The 26,462-nt window shown below is 51.0% G+C and overlaps 1 protein-coding gene across 1 annotated transcript in view; it reads right to left on the bottom strand.

Annotated features, from left to right (window-relative positions):
* LOC127923167 (voltage-dependent calcium channel subunit alpha-2/delta-4-like) overlaps positions 1–24,548 on the bottom strand; it is a gene marked incomplete at its 3' end in the record, with an annotated part of 41,861 nt that extends 17,313 nt beyond the window's left edge. The window contains exons 1-3 of the mRNA XM_052507109.1: positions 24,216–24,548; positions 20,505–20,671; positions 4,511–4,592 (exon numbers count right to left, since the gene is read on the bottom strand). Of these exons, the coding sequence (XP_052363069.1) occupies positions 4,511–4,592; positions 20,505–20,671 (249 nt within the window). The remainder of the gene's footprint in view (positions 1–4,510; positions 4,593–20,504; positions 20,672–24,215) is intronic.
* Positions 24,549–26,462: the final 1,914 nt, after the last annotated feature.

Below are 26,462 nucleotides of genomic sequence, written 5' to 3'. Positions count from 1 at the left end.
AAGACACAGTATATTCCCCAGTATAATGTTAATAAGACACTCTATATTCCCCAGTGTAATGTTAATAAGACACAGTATATTCCCCAGTATAATGTTAATAAGACACTCTATATTCCCCAGTATAATGTTAATAAGACACAGTATATTCCCCAGTATAATGTAACATCTGAAAAGCTTCAGCACGTGTTATTTCACTCCCATCCAGTCAGATCATTGTCTTCAACATGAGCTCAGAGACTAGGGAGGGGGACTGCACGTGTGTATGTCTGCATGTATTAGACCAGACAGATGTTGCAGGTCCTGCTGGGTAGTCTTCAGGGTCGCTAGGGAACAGAGAGCATGTGCTTATTACTGAGAAGTGCTGGGACTCACACCTAGGATGGTAATTACACACACACACACACACACACACACACACACACACACACACACACACACACACACACACACACACACACACACACACACACACACACACACACACACACACACACACACACACACACACACACACACACACACACACACACACACGGTCTGTCCTCTCCTCACGACTCACACCGTGAACAGGAAACAGAGCAGAACTTAAAGGAAATCTGACATAGGAAAGACGAGCACCAACTCTAATCCCATATATCACTGCACTAATAGGCAACATCGCCTGAATAAGAGATATAAACAGGCCGCCATTTCAGTTATGTAGTCTGCACTGTACAGTAAGGCTGCTTCCGATTGGTAGACGAAGGAAGGGTTCCCTAACCCTCCCCTCACAGCCTAAAACCATTGTGATGTCATATGATCCAGATTAACCCTGTAAATCCACATTCTGGAATCATCTCTCCATCGATCTCTATCCTCTATCCTTCTTCACTCCTTCCTCCGCTCTTCCTCCTCCCTCTTCCTCTCTTTCCTCCTCTCTCTCTTTCTTCTTATCCAACAGCATGAAAGTACAGTAGTCTATTCTGTCTATTTCACACAAATTAATATCGTCTGACTTGATAATCTCGTCAACGTGACCTCCCAAACCCCCTACAGTATTTCATCCACAGACAAACACAGTCTCCATTCAAAATCTACAAACACAGTCTCCATTCAACATCCACAAACACAGTCTCCATTCAACATCCACAAACACAGTCTCAATTCAACATCCACAAACACAGTCTCCATTCAACATCCACAAACACAGTCTCCATTCAACATCCACAAACACAGTCTCCATTCAACATCCAGTCTCCATTCAACATCCACAAACACAGTCTCCATTCAACATCCAGTCTCCATTCAACATCCACAAACACAGTCTCCATTCAACATCCAGTCTCCATTCAACATCCACAAACACAGTCTCCATTCAACATCCACAAACACAGTCTCCATTCAACATCCACAAACACAGTCTCCATTCAACATCCAGTCTCCATTCAACAAACACAGTCTCCATTCAACATCCAGTCTCCATTCAACATCCACAAACACAGTCTCCATTCAACATCCACAAACACAGTCTCCATTCAACATCCACAAACACAGTCTCCATTCAACATCCACAAACACAGTCTTCATTCAACATGAACAAACACAGTCTCCATTCAACATCCAGTCTCCATTCAACAAACACAAACACAGTCTCCATTCAACATCCAGTCTCCATTCAACAAACACAGTCTCCATTCAACATCCACAAACACAGTCTCCATTCAACATGAACAAACACAGTCTCCATTCAACATCCAGTCTCCATTCAACATCCACAAACACAGTCTCCATTCAACATCCAGTCTCCATTCAACAAACACAGTCTCCATTCAACATCCACAAACACAGTCTCCATTCAACATCCACAAACACAGTCTCCATTCAACAAACACAGTCTCCATTCAACATCCACAAACACAGTCTCCATTCAACATCCACAAACACAGTCTCCATTCAACATCCAGTCTCCATTCAACAAACACAGTCTCCATTCAACATCCACAAACACAGTCTCCATTCAACATTCACAAACACAGTCTCCATTCAACATCCACAAACACAGTCTATATTCAACATCCACAAACACAGTCTCCATTCAACATCCACAAACACAGTCTCCATTCAACATGAACAAACACAGTCTCCATTCAACATCCACAAACACAGTCTCCATTCAACATGAACAAACACAGTCTCCATTCAACATCCACAGTCTCCATTCAACATCCACAAACACAGTCTCCATTCAACACCCACAAACACAGTCTCCATTCAACACCCACAAACACAGTCTCAATTCAACATCAACAAACACAGTCTCCATTCAACACCCACAAACACAGTCTCCATTCAACATCCACAAACACAGTCTCCATTCAACATCCACAAACACAGTCTCCATTCAACATCCACAAACACAGTCTCCATTCAACACCCACAGTCTCCATTCAACATCCACAAACACAGTCTCCATTCAACATGTACAAACACAGTCTCCATTCAACATCCACAAACACAGTCTCCATTCAACAGTCTCCATTCAACATCCACAAACACAGTCTCCATTCAACATGAACAAACACAGTCTCCATTCAACATCCACAAACACAGTCTCCATTCAACATCCACAAACACAGTCTCCATTCAACATCCACAAAAACACAGTCTCCATTCAACATCTCCATTCAAACACAAACACAGTCTCCATTCAACATGAACAAACACAGTCTCCATTCAACATCCACAAACACAGTCTCCATTCAACATCCACAAACACAGTCTCCATTCAACATCCACAAACACAGTCTCCATTCAACATCCACAAACACAGTCTCCATTCAACATGAACAAACACAGTCTCCATTCAACATCCACAGTCTCCATTCAACATCCACAAACACAGTCTCCATTCAACACCCACAAACACAGTCTCCATTCAACATCCACAAACACAGTCTCCATTCAACATCCACAAACACAGTCTCCATTCAACATGAACAAACACAGTCTCCATTCAACATCCACAAACACAGTCTCCATTCAACATCCACAAACACAGTCTCCATTCAACATCCACAAACACAGTCTCCATTCAACATCCACAAACACAGTCTCCATTCAACATGAACAAACACAGTCTCCATTCAACATCCACAAACACAGTCTCCATTCAACATGAACAAACACAGTCTCCATTCAACATCCACAGTCTCCATTCAACATCCACAAACACAGTCTCCATTCAACACCCACAAACACAGTCTCCATTCAACACCCACAAACACAGTCTCAATTCAACATGAACAAACACAGTCTCCATTCAACATGAACAAACACAGTCTCCATTCAACATCCACAAACACAGTCTCCATTCAACATCCACAAACACAGTCTCCATTCAACATCCACAAACACAGTCTCCATTCAACATCCACAAACACAGTCTCCATTCAACACCCACAGTCTCCATTCAACATCCACAAACACAGTCTCCATTCAACATGAACAAACACAGTCTCCATTCAACATCCACAAACACAGTCTATATTCAACATCCACAAACACAGTCTCCATTCAACATCCACAAACACAGTCTCCATTCAACATGAACAAACACAGTCTCCATTCAACATCCACAAACACAGTCTCCATTCAACATCCACAAACACAGTCTCCATTCAACATCCACAAACACAGTCTCCATTCAACATCCACAAACACAGTCTCCATTCAACATGAACAAACACAGTCTCCATTCAACATCCACAAACACAGTCTCCATTCAACATCCACAAACACAGTCTCCATTCAACATCCACAAACACAGTCTCCATTCAACATCCACAAACACAGTCTCCATTCAACATGAACAAACACAGTCTCCATTCAACATCCAGTCTCCATTCAACATCCACAAACACAGTCTCCATTCAACATCCAGTCTCCATTCAACAAACACAGTCTCCATTCAACATCCACAAACACAGTCTCCATTCAACATCCACAAACACAGTCTCCATTCAACATCCACAAACACAGTCTCCATTCAACATGAACAAACACAGTCTCCATTCAACACCAGTCTCCATTCAACACCCACAAACACAGTCTCCATTCAACAACACCCACAAACACAGTCTCCATTCAACACCCACAAACACAGTCTCCATTCAACACCCACAAACACAGTCTCCATTCAACATGAAAACACAGTCAAACACAGTCTCCATTCAACACCCACAAACACAGTCTCCATTCAACATCCACAAACACAGTCTCCATTCAACATCAACACACACAGTCTCCATTCAACATCCACAAACAGCAGTGATCATACAAATTGTTATCTTGCTGCCCTTCTCTCTTTGATTGGGCTGAGCTCACCCTGCAGGGAAGCCCCTCCACACACACACACACACACACACACACACACACACACACACACACACACACACACACACACACACACACACACACACACACACACACACACACACACATCTCTAAATCAGAGGAGGTTTCTGTGGGTCACCTTTTGGAGCAGCAGAGCACCAGAGTATTTTGTTGAAAGAGCAATGATTTGTTTTCCATAAGAGATGGCCCATTGCTGAACCCTGAAAAACAGAAAGGAAATACAGGAAATGAGTGTAAGCTTTGTAAAAACCCAAATACAATTAAAGTACAATTGGCCCAATAGAAGAGCTCAGTTTACTGTCAATTTATTCTAGTAGTCCATGGCAACAGCACCTGCCTGGTTCTTCAGAATTAATTTATTCAAAACACAACTAGTTTCCTCTCTAGGTTCCTGCATTTTAGGGAGTGTTTCCTAGCCTCTGCTTGGCTTGCTCTTTGGGGTTTTCGGCTGGGGATCTGTAAACAAACTGCTGATGAAACAAAAGAGCTTAACAGAAGACATTTGATTGATGAATTGAGCTTCTCTCTGATTCATGGCATTGGGTCAAAGACATTTCCTAATGAGCTCACAATATCGCATGTGTTATATTAGCTACTTAACTGTACTGGAGCAACAACTGTTTTGTTCTGGTATACTTACAACAGATGGTTCTTGGAAATTAATTTATTTTCATTAGAGTGGTGGGGCCACAAGGTACTTTATGTATGTATGTATGTATGTATGTATGTATGTATGTATGTATGTGTGTATGTGTGTATGTGTGTATGTGTGTGTGTGTGTGTGTGTGTGTGTGTGTGTGTGTGTGTGTGTGTGTGTGTGTGTGTGTGTGTGTGTGTGTGTGTGTGTGTGTGTGTGTGTGTGTGTGGGTTAGATGAAGCGTGATGGGGGTTAGAGAGGTGAAACAGATGGAGTTAGAGACCACCCAATGAGCTGGGGACAGATGGGGGTTAGAGAGGTGAGCTGGGGACAGATGGGGGGTTAACCAGGTGAGCTGGGGAACAGATGGAGGTTAGAGAGGTGAGCTGGGGGTTGGGGTTAGAGAGGTGAGCTGGGGGACAGATGGGGTTAGAGAGGTGAGCTGGGGAACAGATGGGGTTAGAGAGGTGAGCTGGGGAACAGATGGGGTTAGAGAGCTGGGGGACAGATGGGGGTTAGAGTTGAGAGATGGGGTTAGAAGGTGAGCTGGGGAACAGATGGGGTTAGAGGTGAGCTGGGGAACAGATGGGTTAGAGAGGTGAGCTGGGGAACAGATGGGGTTAGAGAGGTGAGCTGGGGAACAGATGGGTTAGAGAGGTGAGCTGGGGGACAGATGGAGTTAGAGAGGTGAGCTGGGGGACAGATGGAGTGAGAGGTGAGCTGGGGACAGATGGGGTTAGAGAGGTGAGCAGATGGGGAGAGGTGAGCTGGGGGACAGATGGAGTTAGAGAGGTGAGCTGGGGAACAGATGGGGGTTAGAGAGGTGAGCTGGGGAACAGATGGAGTTAGAGAGTTAGAGGGGGATGGAATTAGAGAGGTGAGCTGGGGAACAGATGGAGTTAGAGAGGTGAGCTGGGGAACAGATGGGGGTTAGAGAGGTGAGCTGGGGGACAGATGGAGTTAGAGAGGTGAGCTGGGGAACAGATGGAGTTAGAGAGGTGAGCTGGGGAACAGATGGAGTTAGAGAGGTGAGCTGGGGGACAGATGGAGTTAGAGAGGTGAGCTGGGGAACAGATGGAGTTAGAGAGGTGAGCTGGGGAACAGATGGAGTTAGAGAGGTGAGCTGGGGAACAGAGGGGTTAGAAGGTGAGCTGGGGGACAGATGGAGTTAGAGAGGTGAGCTGGGGAACAGATGGAGTTAGAGAGGTGAGCTGGGGGAACAGATGGAGTTAGAGAGGTGAGCTGGGGAACAGATGGGGTTAGAGAGGTGAGCTGGGGGACAGATGGAGTTAGAGAGGTGAGCTGGGGACAGATGGAGTTAGAGAGGTGAGCTGGGGAACAGATGGGGGTTAGAGGGGTTAGGTGAGCTGGGGAACAGATGGAGTTAGAGAGGTGAGCTGGGGGACAGATGGAGTTAGAGAGGTGAGCTGGGGAACAGATGGGGTTAGAGAGGTGAGCTGGGGACAGATGGGGGTTAGAGAGGTGAGCTAGATGGGGGTTAGAGAGGTGAGCTGGGGACAGATGGGGGTTAGAGAGGTGAGCTGGGGAACAGATGGAGTTAGAGAGGTGAGCTGGGGAACAGATGGGGGTTAGAGAGGTGAGCTGGGGGAACAGATGGGGTTAGAGAGGTGAGCAGATGGGGAGACAGATGGGGGACAGATGGAGTAGAGAGGTGAGCTGGGGGACAGATGGGGGTTAGAGAGGTGAGCTGGGGACAGATGGGGTTAGAGAGGTGAGCTGGGGGACAGATGGGGGTTAGAGAGGTGAGCTGGGGAACAGATGGGGTTAGAGAGGTGGGCAGATGGGGACAGATGGAGTTAGAGAGGTGAGCTGGGGGACAGATGGAGTTAGAGAGGTGAGCTGGGGACAGATGGGGTTAGAGAGGTGAGCTGGGGGACAGATGGGGTTAGAGAGGTGAGCTGGGGAACAGATGGGGGTAGAGAGGTGAGCTGGGGAACAGATGGGGGTTAGAGAGGTGAGCTGGGGGACAGATGGGGTTAGAGAGGTGAGCTGGGGACAGATGGGGTTAGAGAGCTGGGGAACAGATGGGTTAGAGAGGTGAGCTGGGGAACAGATGGGGGTTAGAGAGGTGAGCTGGGGACAGATGGGGTTAGAGAGGTGAGCTGGGGACAGATGGGGTTAGAGAGGTGAGCTGGGGAACAGATGGGGTTAGAGAGGTGAGCTGGGAACAGGGGGTTAGAGAGGTGAGCTGGGGAACAGATGGAGTTAGAGAGGTGAGCTGGGGGATGGGGGTTAGAGAGGTGAGCTGGGGGACAGATGGGGGTTAGAGAGGTGGGGCTGGGGTTAACAGATGGGGTTAGAGAGGTGAGCTGGGGAACAGATGGGGAGAGGTGAGCTGGGGAACAGATGGGGTTAGAGAGGTGAGCTGGGGAACAGATGGGGGTTAGAGAGGTGAGCTGGGGAGATGGGGTTAGAGAGGTGAGCTGGGGAACAGATGGAGTTAGCTGGGGGACAGATGGGGTTAGAGCTGGGGACAGATGGGGGTTACAGATGGGGTTAGAGAGGTGAGCTGGGGGACAGATGGGGGTTAGAGAGGTGAGCTGGGGAACAGATGGGGTTAGAGAGGTGAGCTGGGGAACAGATGGAGTTAGAGAGGTGAGCTGGGGAACAGATGGGGTTAGAGAGGCTGGGGAACAGATGGGGGTTAGAGAGGTGAGCTGGGGGACAGATGGGGTTAGAGAGGTGAGCTGGGGAACAGATGGGGTTAGAGAGGTGAGGGGACAGATGGGGGAACAGATGGGGTTAGAGAGGTGAGCTGGGGGAACAGATGGGGTTAGAGAGGTGAGCTGGGGGACAGATGGGGTTAGAGCAGATGGGGTTAGAGAGGTGAGCTGGGGACAGATGGGGTTAGATGGGGGTTAGAGAGGTGAGCTGGGGAACAGATGGGGGTTAGAGAGGTGAGCTGGGGAACAGATGGGGTTAGAGAGGTGAGCTGGGGAACAGATGGAGTTAGAGAGGTGAGCTGGGGACAGATGGGGGTTAGAGAGGTGAGCTGGGGAACAGATGGGGTTAGAGAGGTGAGCTGGGGAACAGATGGAGTTAGAGAGGTGAGCTGGGGAACAGATGGGGGTTAGAGAGGTGAGCTGGGGAACAGATGGGGGTTAGAGAGGTGAGCTGGGGAACAGATGGGGTTAGAGAGCTGGGGAACAGATGAGCTGAGGGAACAGATGGGGGTTAGAGAGGTGAGCTGGGGACAGATGGGGGGAACAGATGGGGTAGAGAGGTGAGCTGGGGACAGATGGGGTTAGAGAGGTGAGCTGGGGAACAGATGGGGGTTAGAGAGGTGAGCTGGGGAACAGATGGAGTTAGAGAGGTGAGCTGGGGAACAGATGGAGTTAGAGAGGTGAGCTGGGGAACAGATGGGGTTAGAGAGGTGAGCTGGGGGACAGATGGGGTTAGAGAGGTGAGCTGGGGAACAGATGGAGTTAGAGAGGTGAGCTGGGGGACAGATGGGGGTTAGAGAGGTGAGCTGGGGAACAGATGGGGTTAGAGAGGTGAGCTGGGGGACAGATGGGGTTAGAGAGGTGAGCTGGGGGACAGATGGGGGTTAGAGAGGTGAGCTGGGGAACAGATGGGGGTTAGAGAGGTGAGCTGGGGAACAGATGGAGTTAGAGAGGTGAGCTGGGGAACAGATGGGGGTTAGAGAGGTGAGCTGGGGACAGATGGGAGTTAGAGAGGTGAGCTGGGGAACATATGGAGTTAGAGAGGTGAGCCGGGGGACAGATGGGGTTAGAGAGGTGAGCTGGGGGACAGATGGGGGTTAGAGAGGTGAGCTGGGGGACAGATGGGGGTTAGAGAGGTGAGCTGGGGAACAGATGGAGTTAGAGGGTGAGCTGGGGGACAGATGGGGTTAGAGAGGTGAGCTGGGGAACAGATGGGGGTTAGAGAGGTGAGCTGGGGGAACAGATGGCTCAACACAGCCAGAGGAGCAGAGGAAGCAGCTAGCATACAAGAAGTTATTATAATAACCTACAATATAGTGGGCTACAGTGTCACTATCTATATAGGGCAATTATGCTACATGCTAACACCGGAGCGCTACTATGCTGCATGCTACAGAGCTAATATGCTATGCTAATGCTGGAGAGTTAATATGGTACATGCTAACAATTAAAAGCTACTATGCTAAAAGTCTATGATGCTAACGCTATAGAGCTAATATGCGAAATGCTTAAACTGGGATGCTAAGCGTATATGCACTGTCATTCAGCCTTTGCTTTAAATCCATTGTGGAGGACAGATAAATGGACATTCCCAGCTGATGCTCAAGCACTTAGTGCAGACACTGAGCCCTGTTTCAAGTCCTGGACAAACAGTTAGCTTAGCTAGTCGCTACACATTGTAAATTAAATGAGTGAACGGTGAGTGAAATGAGTCAGTATGTAAACCTACAACCGTGGTATTTTTAGCGATGATGATATTGATGACAGGTTGAAGAGACCATAATATGGTACCAAACAGTCTTTTTATAAAATGTTGATGAGCTGACAGGGTTGGATGTTGTTTGTTGTATTGTTGTTATGGAGACTCAGGTGTCACAAACACCCCTCATTCTCTGGGCATCATTTTTTAAATGTATTTTATTTTACCTTTATTTAACTAGGCATGTCAGTAAGAACCATTTCTTAATTGCACTGATGGTCTACCGGGAACAGTGAGTTAACTGCCTAGTTCAGGGGCAGAACGACAGATTTTACCTTGTCAACAACTAGGGAGGGGAGAGGGAGAGAGTGACTAGGGAGGGGAGAGGAGGGGAGAGTAGTGACTAGGGGAGGGAGAGTAGTGACTAGGGAGGAGAGAGAGTGACTAGGGAGGAGAGAGTAGTGACTAGGGGAGGGAGAGAGTGACTAGGGAGGAGAGAGTAGTGACTAAGGGGGAAGGAGAGAGTAGTGACTAAGGGAGGGAGAGGAGGAGAGAGTAGTGACTAGGGAGGGAGAGTAGTGACTAGGGAGGGGAGAGTAGTGACTAGGGAGGAGAGAGTAGTGACTAGGGAGGGAGGAGTAGTGACTAGGGGAGGAGAGAGTAGTGACTAAGGGAGGAGAGGAGAGAGAGCTGTGACTAAGGGAGGGGAGGAGAGAGTTAGAAGGACTAGGGAGGGGAGGAGAGTAGAGGGAGGGGAGAGTAGTGACTAGGGAGAGGGGAGAGTGACTAGGGAGGGGAGAGTAGTGACTAGGGGAGGGGAGAGGAGGGGAGAGTAGTGACTAGGGGGAGGGAGAGTAGTGACTAGGGGAGAGTAGTGACTAGGGGAGGAGAGAGAGTGACTAGGGAGGGAGAGAGTGACTAGGGAGGAGGAGAGAGGGTGACTAAGGGAGGAGAGGAGAGAGTAGTGACTAAGGGAGGGAGGAGAGAGTAGTGACTAGGGGAGGGGAGGGGAGAGTAGAGGGGGGACAGGGAGAGTACTGACTAGGGGAGGGGAGAGTAGTGACTAGGGAGGGAGAGTAGTGACTAGGGAGGGAGAGAGGAGAGAGAGTGACTAGGGAGGGAGAGTAGTGACTAGGGGAGGAGAGGAGGGAGAGAGTGACTAGGGGAGGGAGAGGAGGGGAGGAGTGACTAGGAGAGGGGAGAGTAGTGACTAGGAGAGGGAGAGGACTAGGAGGGAGAGTAGTGACTAGGGAGGAGAGAGAGTAGTGACTAGGGAGGAGAGAGACTAGGGGAGGGAGAGTTAGTGACTAGGGAGGGAGAGAGTGACTAGGGGAGGGAGAGTAGTGACTAGGGGAGGGGAGAGTAGTGACTAGGGGAGGAGAGAGAGTGACTAGGGGAGGAGGAGAGAGAGTGACTAGGGGAGGGAGAGTAGTGACTAGGGGAGGGAGAGAGTGACTAGGGAGGAGAGAGAAGTGACTAGGGGGGAGAGTCGTGACAAGGGGAGGGAGAGTAGTGACTAGGGGAGGGAGAGAGTGACTAGGGGAGGGGAGGGAGAGAGTGATTAGGGAGGAGGAGAGAGTAGTGAAGGAGAGGGGTAGGGAGGGGAGAGGGAGAGGAGACTAGGGAGGAGAGAGTAGTGACTAGGAAGGAGAGAGTAGTGACTTGGGGAGGGGAGAGAAAGTGACTAGGGAGGGAGGAGAGAGTAGTGACTAGGGAGGGAGAGAGGTGACTAGGGAGGGGAGAGGAGGGGAGAGTAGTGACTAGGGAGGGGAGAGTAGTGACTAGGGAGGGGAGGAGGGGAGAGTGACTAGGGGAGGGGAGAGGAGGGAGAGAGTGACTAGGAGAGGGGAGAGTAGTGACTAGGGAGGGGAGAGAGAGTGACTAGGGAGGAGAGAGTAGTGACTAGGGGAGGGAGAGTAGTGACTAGGGAGGGAGAGTAGTGACTAGGGAGGGGAGAGCTAGTGACTAGGGGAGGGAGAGCTAATGACTAGGGAGGGAGAGGTAGTGACTAGGGCTAGGAGAGAGTAGTGACTAGGGAGGGAGGAGAGAGTAGTGACTAGGGAGGGAGAGTAGTGACTAGGGGAGGGAGAGTAGGACTAGGGGAGGAGAGAGCTAGTGACTAGGGCAGGGAGAGTGTGACAAGGGGAGGGAGAGTTAGTGACTAGGGAGGGAGAGAGTGACTAGGGAGGGAGGAGAGAGTAGTGATTAGGGAGGAGAGGAGGACTAGGGAGGAGAGAGTAGTGACTAGGGAAGGAGAGAGTAGTGACTTGGGGAGGGGAGAGGTGACTAGGGAGGGGAGGAGAGAGTAAGGGAGGGGAGTAGAGAGTAGTGACTAGGGAGGGGAGGGGAGTAGTGACTAGGGGAGAGGAGAGTAATGACTAGGGAGGGAGGCGAGAGTAGTGACTAGGGGAGGGGAGGAGAGTAGTGACTAGGAGGAGAGAGTAGTGACTAGGGGAGGAGAGAGTAGTGACTAGGGGAGGAGAGAGTAGTGACTAGGGAGGAGAGAGTAGACTAGGGAGGGGAGAGTAGTGACTAGGGAGGGAGAGTAGTGACTAGGGGAGGAGAGTAGTGACTAGGGAGGGAGAGTCGTGACAAGGGGAGGGAGAGTAGTGACTAGGGAGGAGAGAGTAGTGACTAGGGAGGGAGGAGAGAGTAGTGATTAGGGAGGGGAGAGTCGTGACAAGGGGGAGGGAGAGGAGTGACTAGGGAGGAGAGAGTAGTGACTAGGAAGGAGAGAGTAGTGACTTGGGGAGGGAGAGTAGTGACTAAGGGAGGAGGAGAGAGTAGTGACTAGGGAGGGGAGAGAGTGACTAGGGGAGGGGAGAGTAGTGACTAGGGGAGGAGAGAGAAGTGACTAGGGGAGGGAGAGTCGTGACAAGGGGAGGGAGAGTAGTGACTAGGGAGGGAGGAGAGAGAGTGATTAGGGGAGGGGAGAGAGTGACTAGGGAGGGGAGAGTCGTGACAAGGGGAGGGGAGAGTAGTGACTAGGGAGGGGAGGAGAGAGTAGTGATTAGGGAGGGAGAGGAGTGACTAGGGAGGAGAGTGTAGTGACTAGGGAAGGAGAGAGTAGGACTTGGGGAGGGAGGAGAGAGTGACTAGGGAGGGAGAGAAGTGACTAGGGGAGGGAGAGTAGTGACTAGGGAGGAGAGAGTAGGACTAGGGAGGGAGAGTCGTGACAAGGGGAGGGAGAGGGAGAGAGTGACTAGGGAGGAGGAGAGTAGTAGAGGGGAGAGGGAGTGACTAGGGGAGGAGAGAGTAGTGACTAGGGAAGGAGAGAGTAGTGACTAGGGAGGGGGAGGAGAGTCGTGACAAGGGGAGGGAGAGTAGACTAGGGGAGGGAGGAGAGAGTAGGATTAGGGGAGGGAGAGGAGTGACTAGGGGAGGAGAGAGTAGTGACTAGGGAAGGAGAGAGTAGTGACTTGGGGAGGGGAGGAGAGAGTAGTGACTAGGGGAGGGGAGAGTAGTGACTAGGGGAGGGGAGAGTAGTGACTAGGGGAGGAGAGAGTAGTGACTAGGGGAGGGGAGAGTCGTGACAAGGGGAGGGGAGAGTAGTGACTAGGGGAGGGGAGAGTAGTGACTAGGGGAGGGGAGGAGAGAGTAGTGATTAGGGGAGGGGAGAGGAGTGACTAGGGGAGGAGAGAGTAGTGACTAGGGAAGGAGAGAGTAGTGACTTGGGGAGGGGAGAGTAGTGACTAGGGAGTGGAGGAGAGAGTAGTGACTAGGGGGGAGAGTAGTGACTAGGGAGGGAGAGTAGTGACTAGGGAGGAGAGAGTAGTGACTAGGGGAGGGAGAGTCATGACAAGGGGAGGGAGAGAGTAGGGGAGGAGGAGAGAGTAGTGATTAGGGAGGGAGTGTAGTGACTAGGGGAGCAGAGAGTAGTGACTAGGGAGGGGAGAGAGTAGTGACTAGGGAGGGAGAGTCGTGACAAGGGGAGGGGAGAGTAGTGACTAGGGAGGGGAGGAGAGAGTAGTGATTAGGGAGGGGAGAGGAGTGACTAGGGAGGAGAGAGTAGTGACTAGGGAAGGAGAGAGTAGTGACTTGGGGAGGGGAGAGTAGTGACTTGGGGAGGGGAGAGTAGTGACTAGGGAGGGGAGGAGAGAGTAGTGACTAGGGGAGGAGAGAGTGACTAGGGAGGGAGAGTAGTGACTAGGGAGGGGAGAGAGGAGAGAGTAGTGACTAGGGAGGGAGAGAGTGACTAGGGAGGGGAGTGTGACAAGGGGAGGGAGAGTAGTGACTAGGGAGGAGGAGAGAGTAGTGATTAGGGAGGGGAGGAGTGACTAGGGAGGAGAGAGCAGTGACTAGGGAAGGAGAGAGAGTGACTAGGGGGGGAGGGAGAGAGTGACTAGGGAGGGAGGGAGAGAGTGACTAGGGAGGGAGGGAGAGTAGTGACTAGGGGGGAGGGGAGAGTAGTGACTAGGGGAGAGGAGAGTAAATGACTAGGGAGGGAGGCGAGAGTAGTGACTAGGGGGGGAGGGGAGAGTAGTGACTAGGGAGGAGAGAGGTGACTAGGGAGAGAGAGAGTGACTAGGGGAGAGAGAGTCGTGACAAGGGGAGGGAGAGTAGTGACTAGGGGAGGAGAGAGTGACTAGGGAGGGAGGAGAGAGTAGTGATTAGGGAGGAGAGGAGTGACTAGGGAGGAGAGAGTAGTGACTAGGGAAGGAGAGAGTAGTGACTTGGGGAGGGGAGAGTAGTGACTAGGGAGGGAGGAGAGAGTAGTGACTAAGGGAGGGGAGTAGAGAGTAGTGACTAGGGAGGAGGAGAGAGAGTGACTAGGGAGAGGAGAGTAATGACTAGGGGAGGGGAGGCGAGAGTAGTGACTAGGGAGGGAGAGTAGTGACTAGGGAGGAGGAGAGAGTAGTGACTAGGGAGGAGAGAGTAGTGACTAGGGAGGAGAGAGAGACTAGGGGAGGAGAGAGCAGTGACTAGGGAGGAGAGAGACTAGGGAGTAGGGACTGACTAGGGAGGGAGAGTAGTGACTAGGGGGGAGAGTCAGACAAGAGGGGAGAGTAGTGACTAGGGGGAGGAGAGAGTGGATTAGAGTAGTGACAAGGGGGGAGAGGATTAGGGAGGAGAGTAGTGACTAGGGAGAGGGAGAGTGACTAGGGGAGGAGAGAGTAGTGACTAGGGAGGAGAGAGTAGTGACTAGGGAGGAGAGAGTAGTGACTAGGGGAGAGTAGTGACTAGGAGGAGAGAGGTGACTAGGGGAGAGGGGGAGCAGTGACTAGGGGGAGGAGAGAGTAGTGACTAGGGGAGGGGAGAGTAGTGACTAGGGAGGAGAGAGAGTGACTAGGGGAGGAGAGAGAGTGACTAGGGAGGGGAGAGTCGACAAGGGGAGGGAGAGTAGTGACTAGGGGAGGGGAGGAGAGAGTAGTGATTAGGGGAGGGGAGAGTAGTGACTAGGGGAGGGAGAGAGTGGACAAGGAGGGAGAGAGTAGTGACTAGGGAGGGAGGAGAGAGTAGTGATTAGGGAGGGGAGAGTAGTGACTAGGGGAGGAGAGAGTAGTGACTAGGGGAGGGGAGAGTCGTGACAAGGGGAGGGGAGAGTAGTGACTAGGGGAGGGAGAGAGTGACTAGGGAGGGAGGAGAGAGGAGGATTAGGGAGGAGAGGAGTGACTAGGGGAGGAGAGAGAGTGACTAGGGAAGGAGAGAGTAGTGACTTGGGGAGGGGAGAGTGACTAGGGGAGGGGAGAGTAGTGACTAGGGGAGGGGAGAGTAGTGACTAGGGGAGAGAGAGTAGTGACTAGGGGAGGGGAGAGTCGTGACAAGGGGAGGGGAGAGTAGTGACTAGGGGAGGGGAGAGTAGTGACTAGGGGAGGGGAGGAGAGAGTAGTGATTAGGGGAGGGGAGAGGAGTGACTAGGGGAGGAGAGAGTAGTGACTAGGGAAGGAGAGAGTAGTGACTTGGGGAGGGAGAGTAGTGACTAGGGAGGGGAGGAGAGAGTAGTGACTAGGGGAGGGGAGAGTAGTGACTAGGGGAGGGGAGAGTAGTGACTAGGGAAGGAGAGAGAGTAGTGACTTGGGGGAGGGGAGGCGAGAGTAGTGACTAGGGGAGGAGAGAGTAGTGACTAGGGGAGGAGAGAGTAGTGACTAGGGGAGGAGAGAGTAGTGACTAGGGGAGGGGAGAGTAGTGACTAGGGGAGGAGAGAGTAGTGACTAGGGGAGGAGAGAGTAGTGACTAGGGAGGGAGAGTAGTGACTAGGGGGGGAGAGAGACTAGGGAGGGGAGAGTCAGGGGGAGAGAGTGACTAGCGGAGGGAGAGTAGTGACTAGGGAGGGGAGGAGAGAGTAGTGATTAGGGGAGGGGAGAGTCGTGACAAGGGGAGGGGAGAGGAGTGACTAGGGGAGGAGAGAGTAGTGACTAGGGAAGGAGAGAGTAGTGACTTGGGGAGGGAGAGACTAGTGACTAGGGGAGGGGAGGAGAGAGTAGTGACTAGGGGTGGGGAGAGTAGTGACTAGGGGAGGGGAGAGTAGTGACTAGGGGAGGGGAGAGTAGTGACTAGGGAGGGGAGAGTCATGACAAGGGGAGGAGAGTAGTGACTAGGGAGGGAGGAGAGAGAGGATTAGGGAGGAGAGGTGACTAGGGAGGAGAGAGTAGTGACTAGGGGAGGGAGAGTAGTGACAAGGGGAGGGGAGAGTCTACAAGGGGAGGGAGAGTAGTGACTAGGGGAGGGGAGAGTAGTGACTAGGGGGGAGGAGAGAGGAGTAACTAGGGAGGGGAGGAGAGAGTAGTGATTAGGGGAGGGGAGAGGAGTGACTAGGGGAGGAGAGAGTAGTGACTAGGGAAGGAGAGAGAAAGTGACTTGGGGGAGGGAGGAGAGAGTAGTGACTAGGGAGGGAGAGTAGTGACTAGGGAGGGGAGAGTAGTGACTAGGGAGGAGAGAGTAGTGACTAGGGAGGGAGAGTCGTGACAAGGGGAGGGAGAGAGTGACTAGGGGAGGGAGAGTAGTGACTAGGAGGGGAGAGAGTAGTGATTAGGGGAGGGAGAGGAGGACTAGGGAGGAGAGAGTAGTGACTAGGGAAGGAGAGAGTAGTGACTTGGGGAGGGGAGAGTAGTGACTAGGGAGGGAGGAGAGAGTAGTGACTAGGGGAGGGGAGAGTAGACTAGGGGAGGGAGAGTAGTGACTAGGGGAGGAGAGAGTAGTGACTAGGGGAGGGGAGAGTCACACAAGGGGAGGGGAGAGTAGTGACTAGGGAGGGGGAGAGTAGTGACTAGGGGGGAGGAGAGAGTAGTGATTAGGGAAGGGGAGGGTAGTGACTAGGGGAGGAGAGAGTAGTGACTAGGGGAGGGGAGAGGAGTGACAAGGGGAGGGGAGAGTAGTGACTAGGGGAGGGGAGAGTAGTGACTAGGGGAGGGGAGGAGAGAGTAGTGATTAGGGGAGGGGAGAGGAGTGACTAGGGGAGGAGAGAGTAGTGACTAGGGAAGGAGAGAGTAGTGACTTGGGGAGGGAGAGAGTAGTGACTAGGGGAGGAGAGAGTAGTGACTAGGGGAGGGGAGAGTAGTGACTAGGGGAGGAGAGAGTAGTGACTAGGGGAGGGGAGAGTAGTGACTAGGGGAGGGGAGAGTAGTGACTAGGGGAGGAGAGAGTAGTGACTAGGGGAGGAGAGAGTCGTGACTAGGGAGGGAGAGTCGTGACAAGGGAGGGGAGAGTAGGACTAGGGAGGGAGAGGAGAGTAGGAGACTAGGGGACTAGGGAGGGGAGAGTAGTGACTAGGGGAGGGGAGGGGAGAGTAGTGACTAGGGGAGGGGAGGGAGAGTAGTGACTAGGGAGGGGAGGAGAGAGGAGTGACTAGGGAGGAGGAGAGAGGAGTGACTAGGGAGGGGAGGAGAGAGTAGTGATTAGGGAGGGAGAGGAGTGACTAGGGGAGGAGAGAGTAGTGACTAGGGAAGGAGAGAGGTGACTTGGGGAGGGGAGAGTAGTGACTAGGGAGGGAGGGAGAGTAGACTAGGGGAGGGAGGGAGAGTAGTGACTAGGGAGGGGAGGAGAGAAAGTGACTAGGGAGGGAAGAGAGAGGAGGACTAGGGAGGGGAGGGAGAGGGAGGAGAGAGTAGTGACTAGGGGAGGGGAGGGGAGAGTAGTGACTAGGAGAGGAGAGAGTTTGTGTAGCTCAGTTGGTAGAGCATGGCGCTTGTAACGCCAGGGTAGTGGGTTCGATCCCCGGGACCACCCATACGTAGAATGTATGCACACATGACTGTAAGTCGCTTTGGATAAAAGCGTCTGCCAAATGGCATATATTATTATTATTATTATTATTATTATTATATTATTATTATTATATTATTATAGAGTAGTGACTAGGGGAGGGGAGGAGAGAGTAGTGACTAAGGGAGGGGAGTAGAGAGTAGTGACTAGGGAGGGGAGGGAGAGTAGTGACTAGGGAGAGGAGAGTAAATGACTAGGGAGAGGGGAGAGAGTAGTGACTAGGGAGGAGGCGAGAGTAGTGACTAGGGAGGAGGAGAGTAGTGACTAGGGAGGAGAGAGTAGTGACTAGGGAGGAGAGATAGTGACTAGGGGAGGAGAGAGTAGTGACTAGACAGAGAGTAGTGACTAGGGGGAGAGAGTAGTGACTAGGGGAGGAGAGAGAGTGACTAGGGAGGAGAGAGATGACTAGGGAGGAGAGAGTAGTGACTACTGAGGGGAGAGTAGTGACTAGGGAGGAGAGTCTGACAAGGAGGCTAGTAGTGACTAGGGAGGGGAGAGTAGTGACTAGGGAGGGAGGAGAGAGTAGTGATTAGGGGGGAGAGTCTAGACAAGGGGAGGGAGAGGAGTACTAGGGAGGAGAGAGTAGTGACTAGGGAAGGAGAGAGTAGTGACTTGGGGAGGAGAGAGGACTAGGGAGGGAGAGGAGTGACTAGGGAGGAGAGAGTAGTACTAGGGAGGAGAGAGTAGTGACTAGGGAGGAGAGAGTAGTGACTAGGGGAGGAGAGAGTAGTGACTAGGGAGAGGGGAGAGTAGACTAGGGGAGGAGAGAGCAGTGACTAGGGAGGGGAGAGAAGTGACTAGGGAGGCGAGAGAGTGGACTAGGGAGGGGAGAGAGTAGTGACTAAGGGAGGGGAGGAGAGAGTAGTGACTAGGGGAGGGAGGGAGAGTAGTGACTAGGAGAGGAGAGGGTAGTGACTAGGGGAGGGGAGGAGAGAGTAGTGACTAGGAGAGCAGAGGGTAGTGACTAGGGGAGGGGAGGGGAGAGTAGTGACTAGGGGAGGGGAGGGGAGAGTAGTGACTAGGAGAGGAGAGAGTAGTGACTAGGGGAGGGGAGGAGAGAGTAGTGACTAAGGGAGGGGAGGAGAGAGTAGTGACTAGGGGAGGGGAGGGGAGAGTAGTGACTAGGAGAGGAGAGGGTAGTGACTAGGGGAGGGGAGGAGAGAGCAGTGACTAAGGGAGGGGAGGAGAGGGGAGAGTAGTGACTCTCTCTCTAGCTAGCTATCTCTAATTACTCTCTCTCTCTCTCTCTCTCTCTCTCAGGACAGTGTGTCAACGAGGAGTCTCCTGGGCAGCACACAAACACTAGGTAAACGTAACCCCCCCTCTGTCTAACAGTGGAACAGCACACAAACACTACGTAACCCCCCCTCTGTGTGTAACACACCTAGCAACATCCCTCCTCTTCAGTCCTACTTCTCAGCTCCAGGAGAAATATACTGTATGTTGAACCCAGTAACCTTGTGACACAGTTTAACATGGGGCTATAGGTAGAGAGTACTACTGACAGTGTTGGGTCAGGTAACATGAACTACAGATAGACAGTACTATTCTACTGACAGTGTATAGGGGACAGTAACATGAACTATAGATACTACTATTCTACTGAGGGGGAGTGTTGGATATAGACAGTACTATTCTACTGACAGAGTATAGGGGACAGTAACATGAGCTACAGATAGACAGTACTATTCTACTGACAGAGTATAGGGGACAGTAAGATGAACTATAGATATACAGTACTATTCTACTGACAGAGTATAGGGGACAGAACATGAGCTACAGATATCAGTACTATTCTGACAGAGTATAGGGGACAGTTACAGAACTATAGATAGACAGTACTATTCTACTGACAGAGTATAGGGGACAGTAACATGAACTATAGATAGACAGTACTATTCTACTGACAGAGTATAGGGGACAGTAAGATGAACTATAGATAGACAGTACTATTCTACTGACAGAGTATAGGGGACAGTGAACATGAACATATACAGTACTATTCTACTGACAGAGTATAGGGGACAGTAACATGAACTATAGATAGACAGTACTATTCTACTGACAGAGTATAGGGGACAGTAACATGAACTATAGATAGACAGTACTATTCTACTGACAGAGTATAGGGGACAGTAACATGAACTATAGATAGACAGTACTATTCTACTGACAGAGTATAGGGGACAGTAACATGAGCTATGTATACAGTACTATTCTACTGACAGAGTATAGGGGACAGTAACATGAACTATAGATAGACAGTACTATTCTACTGACAGTAGAGGGCAGTAACATGATATAGATATACAGTACTATTCTACTGACAGAGTATAGGGGACAGTAACATGAACTACAGATATACAGTACTATTCTACTGACAGTGTATAGGGGACAGTAACATGAACTATAGATAGACAGTACTATTCTACTGACAGAGTATAGGGGACAGTAAGATGAACTATAGATAGACAGTACTATTCTACTGATAGTGTTGGATAACATGAACTATAAATATACAGTACTATTCTACTGACAGAGTATAGGGGACAGTAACATGAACTATAGATAGACAGTACTATTCTACTGACAGAGTATAGGGGACAGTAAGATGAACTATAGATAGACAGTACTATTCTACTGATAGTGTTGGATAACATGAACTATAAATATACAGTACTATTCTACTGACAGAGTATAGGGGACAGTAACATGAACTATAGATAGACAGTACTATTCTACTGACAGTGTATAGGGGACAGTAACATGAACTATAGATAGACAGTACTATTCTACTGACAGAGTATAGGGGACAGTGACATGAACTATAGATATACAGTACTATTCTACTGACAGTAGAGGGCTGTGAGGTCATGGTTTGGGTACTCACGTTTCCGGCGGTATCTTCATCTGTCCGTTGGCCGTCAAGCAGAGCCAGCTGGCCCAGATAATCCACAGGGTGGTGATGCGTGTCATCCCGGCACCAACGCCAACGTTCCAACCGCCGGCGTTCCGACAGCGCATCACAACGGTTGCTGACGACCCCTCGGACAGCATCTGCAGGGGTCGACCCACTGTGTTTTTATCAGATGTACTGTATTCAAACAAACAACAACGCAGCAGGACTCTGTATATTCTCAGGAAGTCAGGGAGAAGGAGGACCTGACAGTGTTGTCTATTCCCTAGAGACTCAGGAAGTCAGGGGGAAGGAGGACCTGACAGTGCTGTCTATTCCCTAGAGACTCAGGAAGTCGGGGAGAAGGAGGACCTGACAGTGTTGTCTATTCCCTAGAGACTCAGGAAGTCAGGGAGAAGGAGGACCTGACAGTGCTGTCTATTCCCTAGAGACTCAGGAAGTCAGGGAGAAGGAGGACCTGGCAGTGCTGTCTATTCCTAGAGACTCAGGAAGTCAGGGAGAAGGAGGACCTGACAGTGCTGTCTATTCCCTAGAGACTCAGGAAGTCAGGGAGAAGGAGGACCTGACAGTCAGTCTATTCCCTAGAGACTCAGGAAGTCAGGGAGAAGGAGGACCTGACAGTGTTGTCTATTCCCTAGAGACTCAGGAAGTCAGGGAGAAGGAGGACCTGACAGTGCTGTCTATTCCCTAGAGACTCAGGAAGTCAGGGAGAAGGAGGACCTGACAGTGTTGTCTATTCCCTAGAGACTCAGGAAGTCAGGGAGAAGGAGGACCTGACAGTGCTGTCTATTCCCTAGAGACTCAGGAAGTCAGGGAGAAGGAGGACCTGACAGTGCTGTCTATTCCCTAGAGACTCAGGAAGTCAGGGAGAAGGAGGACCTGACAGTGTTGTCTATTCCCTAGAGACTCAGGAAGTCAGGGAGAAGGAGGACCTGACAGTGCTGTCTATTCCCTAGAGACTCAGGAAGTCAGGGAGAAGGAGGACCTGACAGTGTTGTCTATTCCCTAGAGACTCAGGAAGTCAGGGAGAAGGAGGACCTGACAGTGCTGTCTATTCCCTAGAGACTCAGGAAGTCAGGGAGAAGGAGGACCTGACAGTGCTGTCTATTCCCTAGAGACTCAGGAAGTCAGGAAAGGAGGACCTGACAGTGCTGTCTATTCCCTAGAGACTCAGGAAGTCAGGGAGAAGGAGGACCTGACAGTGTTGTCTATTCCTAGAGACTCAGGAAGTCAGGGAGAAGGAGGACCTGACAGTGCTGTCTATTCCCTAGAGACTCAGGAAGTCAGGGAGAAGGAGGACCTGACAGTGCTGTCTATTCCCTAGAGACTCAGGAAGTCAGGGAGAAGGAGGACCTGACAGTGTTGTCTAGAGACTCAGGAAGTCAGGGAGAAGGAGGACCTGACAGTGCTGTCTATTCAGAGACTCAGGAAGTCAGGGAGAAGGAGGACCTGACAGTGCTGTCTATTCCCTAGAGACTCAGGAAGTCAGGGAGAAGGAGGACCTGACAGTGCTGTCTATTCCCTAGAGACTCAGGAAGTCAGGGAGAAGGAGGACCTGACAGTGTTGTCTATTCCCTAGAGACTCAGGAAGTCAGGGAGAAGGAGGACCTGACAGTGTTGTCTATTCCCTAGAGACTCAGGAAGTCAGGGAGAAGGAGGACCTGGCAGTGCTGTCTATTCCCTAGAGACTCAGGAAGTCAGGGAGAAGGAGGACCTGACAGTGCTGTCTATTCCCTAGAGACTCAGGAAGTCAGGGAGAAGGAGGACCTGGCAGTGTTGTCTATTCCCTAGAGACTCAGGAAGTCAGGGAGAAGGAGGACCTGGCAGTGTTGTCTATTCCCTAGAGACTCAGGAAGTCAGGGAGAAGGAGGACCTGGCAGTGTTGTCTATTCCCTAGAGACTCAGGAAGTCAGGGAGAAGGAGGACATGACAGTGTTGTCTATTCCCTAGAGACTCATGAAGTCAGGGAGAAGGAGGACCTGACAGTGTTGTCTATTCCCTAGAGACTCAGGAAGTCAGGGAGAAGGAGGACCTGGCAGTGCTGTCTATTCCCTAGAGACTCAGGAAGTCAGGGAGAAGGAGGACCTGGCAGTGCTGTCTATTCCCTAGAGACTCAGGAAGTCAGGGAGAAGGAGGACCTGGCAGTGTTGTCTATTCCCTAGAGACTCAGGAAGTCAGGGAGAAGGAGGACCTGACAGTGCTGTCTATTCCCTAGAGACTCAGGAAGTCAGGGAGAAGGAGGACCTGACAGTGCTGTCTATTCCCTAGAGACTCAGGAAGTCAGGGAGAAGGAGGACCTGACAGTGCTGTCTATTCCCTAGAGACTCAGGAAGTCAGGAGAAGGAGGACCTGACAGTGTTGTCTATTCCCTAGAGACTCAGGAAGTCAGGGAGAAGGAGGACCTGACAGTGCTGTCTATTCCCTAGAGACTCAGGAAGTCAGGGAGAAGGAGGACCTGACAGTGCTGTCTATTCCCTAGAGACTCAGGAAGTCAGGGAGAAGGAGGACCTGACAGTGCTGTCTATTCCCTAGAGACTCAGGAAGTCAGGGAGAAGGAGGACCTGACAGTGCTGTCTATTCCCTAGAGACTCAGGAAGTCAGGGAGAAGGAGGACCTGACAGTGCTGTCTATTCCCTAGAGACTCAGGAAGTCAGGGAGAAGGAGGACCTGACAGTGCTGTCTATTCCCTAGAGACTCAGGAAGTCAGGGAGAAGGAGGACCTGACAGTGTTGTCTATTCCTAGAGACTCAGGAAGTCAGGGAGAAGGAGGACCTGACAGTGTTGTCTGTCTCATTGTTGTCTATTCCCTAGAGACTCAGGAAGTCAGGGAGAAGGAGGACCTGACAGTGTTGTCTATTCCCTAGAGACTCAGGAAGTCAGGGAGAAGGAGGACCTGACAGTGCTGTCTATTCCCTAGAGACTCAGGAAGTCAGGGAGAAGGAGGACCTGACAGTGCTGTCTATTCCCTAGAGACTCAGGAAGTCAGGGAGAAGGAGGACCTGACAGTGCTGTCTATTCCCTAGAGACTCAGGAAGTCAGGGAGAAGGAGGACCTGACAGTGCTGTCTATTCCCTAGAGACTCAGGAAGTCAGGGAGAAGGAGGACCTGACAGTGTTGTCTATTCCCTAGAGACTCAGGAAGTCAGGGAGAAGGAGGACCTGACAGTGCTGTCTATTCCCTAGAGACTCAGGAAGTCAGGGAGAAGGAGGACCTGACAGTGTTGTCCAAGGACAGCGTTTAAGGAGGATCCCAGTTGTAACAGTTTGATCACGTTAGATTCAGCAGCTCCATACCGGCCCAGTGATCCAGTCAAACACCACCCTGTACAAGCAACATGACTGCCTCTCCTCTACCAAGTGTACACTAGAGATAACATCCAAACTACCAAGTGTACACTAGGGATAACACGCACACTACCAAGTGTACACTAGGGTTAACAGGCACACTACCAAGTGTACACTAGGGATAACATCCACACTACCAAGTGTACACTAGGGATAACATCCACACTACCAAGTGTACACTAGGGATAACATCCACACTACCAAGTGTACACTAGGGTTAACAGGCACACTACCAAGCTTATCTCGTTTGCGGTGCTGAGTTACTGCCCCAAAATCAACATTGTATACCACATCACTAGACCAGGCTCTTTCTCTCCACCTTCTCTTCATCAATCCATACCTCCGTCTGCTTCACTCCTCCATGCTGCTCCCTCCCTCGCTTCTCTACCTCCAATAAACACGTCCACGGGGAAAGAAGAGGAGAAACCAGGTGTTCAACTTCTTTCTTCAAATAAAAATACAAATACAAAAATCAAATCCAAGAAAAGTTCTGCCACCAGAGATCCTACTCCAACGAACAAGAGATCATACTTCCTCCTCCAAAGAATAAACTTCCAAATGTCTCAGCTGTAACTACAGGAAACGCTGTCCCTAACAGACTAATGTTGTAATCCCTTCTCAGTAGGCTCTAAATGGGGTGTTAGAAAAGAGGCCCCTGGGTAGTCCGTGCTGAGGGGCCGAGGACGAAGGGCGTAGTTTTTGGGCCGTGGCTCAAGGCTCCGGGAGAGAGAGGTTTAGTAGGAGACACTGCCGGATGCTACCGCCCAGACACTGGAAGTTACTGTAGCAGCCAGACAGCATATCTCTTCCCCACTTCCACTCCTTCCCCTCGGACAGTTTACAGCATAATCTGCTTGGATTAAACTCTCTTCCTCCTCCCCTCCCTGCCTCTACGGGTTTACAGAGGTTGTTGTAGTGGAGAGAGAGAGAGAGAGAGGTGGGGAGAGAGAGAGAGAGAGAGAGAGGTGGGGGGAGAGAGAGAGAGAGATAGAGATGGAGAGAGAAAGAGATTTTTATTGTTTATTTCACTTTTGTATATTATCTACTTCACTTGCTTTGGAAATGTTAACATATGTTTCCCATGCCAATAAAGCCCCTTGAATTGATTTTAAATTGAATTGATAGAGAGGGGGATAGTGGGTAGGCGTGGAGCAGGGGTGCCGAGGGTGGGGGCGGAGAGGACCGTGGGTGGGGGGGAGGAGGCCTGTGGGTGGGGGGCGGAGAGGACCGTGGGTGGGGGGCAGAGAGGGCTGGGGGTGAGGGGCGGAGATGACCGTGGGTGGGGCGGAGGGCTGGGGTGAGGGACCGTGGGTGGGGGTGGAGAGGGGCTGGGAGAGGGGCCGGGGGCGGAGAGGACCGTGGGTGGGGGCGGAGAGGGCTGGTGGCGAGGAGCCGGGTGGGGGGGGCGGAGAGGACCATGGGTGGAGGGGCGGAGAGGGCTGGTGGCGAGGAGCCGGGTGGGGGGAGCGGAGAGGATCATGGGTGGAGGGCGGAGAGGGCTGGGGAAGAGGGGCCGGGGCGGAGAGGACCGTGGGTGGGGGCGGAGAGGGCTAGTGGCGAGGAGCCGGGGGGTTGTTGTATCAACGAGGATTATGTTGATTTCTGGAGACAGGCTTGTGTTGGACCAATCATAGAAAGGGAAACGTAAAAGCTCCAGAAGCTTAGTTTTTAAACAGTGTGGAGAGACACCTAGTGGGGCCGTGACGACTCTGACAACAGCAGGCTGCACCAGAGACGTGAGAGAGCAAAAATAAATCACATTTCATAGCGGTATATGCTCCCAAATGTGCTGATTCCAAGGCTTAGTATAGTTGGGATGTTAGGAACTAGGATTCGGAACAAGTAGTAATTTATAAGGATCTCTATGGTTCTGTTCTTCTTTCCAGAACCTGGGACTTTCTGTCCAGGAAACTACTGGCCATTGATGTCGTACCATAGCTGTGAGGTTACACAGTATAGATGTCGTACCATAGCTGTGAGGTTACACAGTATAGATGTCGTACCATAGCTGTGAGGTTACACAGTATAGATGTCGTACCATAGCTGTGAGGTTACACAGTATAGATGTCATACCATAGCTGTGAGGTTACACAGTATAGATGTCGTACCATAGCTGTGAGGTTACACAGTATAGATGTCGTACCATAGCTGTGAGGTTACACAGTATAGATGTCGTACCATAGCTGTGAGGTTACACAGTATAGATGTCATACCATAGCTGTGAGGTCACACAGTATAGATGTCGTACCATAGCTGTGAGGCTAGGTTACACAGTATAGATGTCATACCATAGCTGTGAGGTTATATAGATGTCGTACCATAGCTGTGAGGTTACATAGCTGTGAGTATAGATGTCGTACCATAGCTGTGAGGTTACACAGTATAGATGTCGTACCATAGCTGTGAGGTTACACAGTATAGATGTCGTATAGATGTCGTACCATAGCTGTGAGGTTACACAGTATAGATGTCGTACCATAGCTGTGAGGTTACACAGTATAGATGTCGTACCATAGCTGTGAGGTTACACAGTATAGATGTCGTACCATAGCTGTGAGGTTACACAGTATAGATGTCGTACCATAGC

Source organism: Oncorhynchus keta, unplaced genomic scaffold (genome assembly GCF_023373465.1).
Source record: "Oncorhynchus keta strain PuntledgeMale-10-30-2019 unplaced genomic scaffold, Oket_V2 Un_contig_28643_pilon_pilon, whole genome shotgun sequence".
Lineage (NCBI taxonomy): Eukaryota > Metazoa > Chordata > Actinopteri > Salmoniformes > Salmonidae > Oncorhynchus > Oncorhynchus keta.
Note: the sequence above shows the minus strand (reverse complement) of the source record. Positions and strands in the feature narration are given on the sequence as shown.